The sequence below is a fragment of the Misgurnus anguillicaudatus genome, chromosome 20 (genome assembly GCF_027580225.2).
Source record: "Misgurnus anguillicaudatus chromosome 20, ASM2758022v2, whole genome shotgun sequence".
In the NCBI taxonomy this organism is placed as follows: Eukaryota; Metazoa; Chordata; class Actinopteri; order Cypriniformes; family Cobitidae; genus Misgurnus; species Misgurnus anguillicaudatus.
This window is the reverse complement of record NC_073356.2, coordinates 15,131,975-15,136,283: the sequence shown is the minus strand read 5'-3', so window position 1 is coordinate 15,136,283 and position 4,309 is coordinate 15,131,975. Positions and strand designations below refer to the sequence as shown.

The window sequence follows — 4,309 nt, the reverse complement described above, 5'->3', positions numbered from 1 at the left end:
AAGAAATGTGAATGAATTGTGGAATGTTGTTAAAGAATCATGGAGTGGAATAACAGCTGAGAGGTGCCACAAGTTGGTTGACTCCATGCCACACAGATGTCAAGCAGTTTTAAAAAACTGTGGTCATACAACTAAATATTAGTTTAGTGATTCACAGGATTGCTAAATCCCAGAAAAAAAAATGTTTGTACAAAATAGTTTTGAGTTTGTACAGTCAAAGGTAGACACTGCTATTTTTTTGAACACACCCCTTTCAACCAATTGCCCAACCGCACAGCCTTAAGAGCGTGCATATCATGAATGCTGGGTCTTGTTTGTTTTCTGAGAATCTACTGAACGTACTGGTAACTTGATTGCCACGTAGCAATAAAAAATATACTAAAAACCTTGATTATTCTGGTTAGTCATATTGTACTGCTATTATTTTGAACAAGACTGTACCACGTAATATTACAATAGGTACCCTGTAGTTATAAAATACTTAGAGTATAAATAATTTATAATTCTTCATATTCTTACCCTCTTATTACCCCAAACTTAAAATATTATTCCCTTATACCTACAAGTACGTACTGTAGAGGTACCCTGTTGTTACAAATAGGTACGCTGTAAATTCGGTGTAATTACGCAGTACTTTGCGGGTCGTAAAATAAAGTGTTACCGTGTTTTTCACAAAAATCATAAGCTTTTCCTGTCTGTTGGCAGATTGAAGTGGATGTATTTTTATGTTGCATCTTTACACAGACTCCGGGGCTGCAGACAAACATTTAGTGCTCCTAAGTTGTTGATGAAAAACAGAGATGCATTGTATGAAATACAATAAAGACACAAGTTTAGGCTGATTATGTGCGAGTCCTTGAAATGAAGGTCAACATTTTTTAATAGTGCAAGAATTCAAATCTGAGTGCTCTGCAAACACAATAAAAATATTTATGAATTATGCAATACATGTTGTCAGTTGCAAATTTATCCAGGTTTTTTTTTTTTTTTAAGTTTTAGAAGTTTCAGAATAAAGAGAATACACAGGTCTGTCTTTGTAAATGCTTTAATTCAAGAAAAGTACAAAGAAAAGTAATTTGCAGGCAAAATTTCACAACATTTCTGGATATACTTAAGCTGTTTGAATCGATAAATGATTAGCATTTTTGTTTATATGATACGTAAGGGCTTAACGTGAGAGGTTCTACAGCTCTACCTGCTTTTCATGAGAGCTCTTAAAGTAAAATAGATTGGAGTTATTGCGAGCTAATTTCAGCTTCCACAAGTCCTTAACCAGAATACCATTTCTTGAGCTAAAAATGTTAGCAAGATGGGAAGCCATTGGAGAAGGTTTGTATTCATTACACTGAGGGCCCTCTAGACTGGGTGCACATTGCACTTCATAAGTGAAAAAGAAGGTGCCATATGTAAAGACACAGGTGTCGGTCACAACACCACTCCGAAGAGCAAATGAGCATTTACCAAGTTGATTGCTGTTCCAGTTGCTGTCTGCATCATATACTTCAAAATTTAGTTGATCAGACATATTGATCTTAATTGGACCAAACTCAAATGTTTCTGGCCAATGTGGATTGCGAGTATTATTAATAATCTCAGTGCGCTTAATTTGTGTACCATATTTGACTGATACAACACCATCTGTTATATCACACGCATCTCTATATAATCCTTTGGCGTAGAGTTTGTAGACTTTCAATGTGGCAAGCCCTTCTTCAGCTGGACAGCAATTAGACTTTATCATTGGACTCGGGTTACAAACACAAACACATCGATCTCTCGCACTGCGCTTCCTGCTGATGGTACAAGATTCTGAACAAACCTTCTTAAGAGAGTTTTCATTAATGTAATCCTCAACAGCTTTCTTAAGTTCATTCCTGACAGGGTGTGTTTCACTCAGTATTAAATGAAGGGGTTTGACAGTGTAGTGCACAATGTCAGGGAGAGTCTTCAAAGACTTAAGCCACATTTTAAGGGAGTTTGGGTGTGACGAACCAGAAAACAGCAAATCTTCTCCATTTATGTTTCCTCCAATAATCTCTTTTTGACGTTCGTTAAACCTGTTACTGAACTTTTGATTTGTACGCATCTTCTTTTTCGCTTCTTCACAAAAACGTGTCTCTGCTGCCACATTTACTCCTTTGATTATTCCAGAGGCTTCCACATCCAAACAGTCTTTCACTGCAGTATCTGTGAGTCCACTCATTGATGCCTTACAGGTTTTGATGGCTGTTATGGCTTTCATTTTTCCTCCTAACTCCACATCTGTGATAAAATGGGTACCAAATGTGCTGATCAAGTTACGGTAGGCAGTTACATCATAGGATGTAGGAAGAGATTTGACTGCTTCAAGAAACTCCTGATGAAGAGGTGGTTTTTGGGCTACATGGTACCTGCAAAAAACATGTTTATATTCAGTTAGCTTAAATCTATTCTTGAATGACATACATGAGGAATAAAGCTCTCATTATTGTATCACCTGTAGAAGCTGCATGCAACTTCATGTTTGGTAAAACTGTATTTGTCAGCTTTTGATTTTCTCATTGCAAACTTTGCTTCTCTTGAACGGGTGCCCCCAACTGCTTTTCCAACTAACGTTTCATTTAGACCAATTTTCCAGCTGGATGAAAGTGCTGATGATGAATCATTGACCAGTGACTCACTTGATTCAAAGACCTGACTGGAGACTTCCATTGAACACTTTGGCAAGGTCCTCCAGAATACAACTGCTGCTGGTAACTTCTGTTTCACTCCTTTCAGGTATTCATTTCTCTTCAGTTTACAGGTGCCATTTCCTAAATCCCATTTTTCTGTGTTGATCACATAAGAACCTTTTCGCTCCATGGTCACAAAATCAAATCCCTCTCCACCAAGATTGTGACCTGGAACAAAGGGAGCATCTTCGCACTCTTTTGTTGTGCCTAATTCATCTTCTCCAGAAATAGTAATGAGAAGCAAAGCACAGAAAATAAGCTGAGTCCACAACTGCCCCATGATCTGTAAGGAAAAGTACATTAGGCTATAACTAACAACTATTATCGGTTATATTATAAAGATTGTAGTATAATGTTTATATACACTTTTCTACCATTATATTCAGAGCTCAGAAGAGAAAACAGCTTGTCTGACAAACACATTGACAGTCTAACGTCATATTTATGTAGGTTGTGGTTGTAGGTGCCAAAGGTCTGTGGTGTATTAATAGGCAAAGAAAAAAGTGGCTATGACGTGTACTCTCAGATTTAAGCATACAGATCAACCTGATATGGATAACATCTTGCAGGTCTAATTTGTGCATTACATATTCAGTTATACATTAATATTCAGTGCAGAATAACACCCAAAGCAACGTCCTTTGAGAGCTCTTTTAATAAAATTTGCAAATGTATGCCAAATGTCATTTCAGAGTGCAGAAACAGTTATGCTTAAGAGTGGCAGCTTGCAGGAAATGTAAGCTAACAAACATTATCTGTATCATCAGAGAGAGTGAGAGACATAGTAAATAGTCAAAGGATACTTTTTAATCTCCTCAATGAGCATTTGAATTAGGTGGTGCTAAGGATGGTGCCAGTAGGGCAGAAAAGTTTGAGAACCTCATTTTATGTCATTTAAATATAATTGGCCTAAATAAAATGCCTCAAGTTGTAGGTTCAGTCTGGGCCATTTGATAGGTAGATCTTTCAACAAGGCCGATGTTGGGGATCTTGGGCGTGAAAAGGTTGTTGACATTGTATTCTTCTTTTTAAAAATATGAGCTGAGGTGCTAGCTTGCTGTGTTTACAAGTCTTTAAAAGGAAGACTACAATGCTTTGTCAACCACTCTGATCTTTTGTAACAAAGCAGACATTACTTTTCTTTCTGTAAAAGCTAACTTTTACATTTTAGAATGACTTGTTTCATTGCAGCAAACAGTGCTACAAACGTATATGTACAGGGGATTCACAACTGGATGACACAATGTAGCACAGTGGTCACCAAACTTTTTACGCCCAAGACCCCCCCCCCCCTCCAACGATCTACCTATTAGAGGGTCCAGACTGAACCTCCAACATTGAAAAAAATGATTAATTCAATTTACTCAATTTTTTAAGGTAAAATTTTAGCTTAAATAAATTGATTGCAACCACCTTACCTTAAAAAAATTGAGTAAATTGAATGAATCATTTTTTTCAGTGAACTTGAGGCATTTTATTTAGGCTAATTATATTTAAATTGCCTAAAATGCATTGATCTAATTTTTAAATGCTCCAAAATCTTATAATATTTAAAGTTCCCACTTTCATTGTGGTAAAATGAGGGGAAACATGCACCA

At 36.6% G+C, this 4,309-nt stretch overlaps 1 protein-coding gene across 1 annotated transcript; it reads right to left on the bottom strand.

Moving 5' to 3' along the window:
• Positions 1 to 1,029: 1,029 nt before the first annotated feature.
• On the bottom strand, positions 1,030 to 3,152 carry LOC141349234 (perforin-1-like). The gene is made up of 3 exons (XM_073857955.1): positions 3,086 to 3,152; positions 2,477 to 2,994; positions 1,030 to 2,390 (listed from the first exon to the last, which is right to left on the bottom strand). The coding sequence occupies exons 1-3, from the start codon at positions 3,086 to 3,088 to the stop codon at positions 1,184 to 1,186; spliced, it is 1,728 nt and encodes a 575-aa protein (XP_073714056.1). The 5' UTR covers positions 3,089 to 3,152; the 3' UTR covers positions 1,030 to 1,183.
• Between the last annotated feature and the right edge of the window lie 1,157 nt (positions 3,153 to 4,309).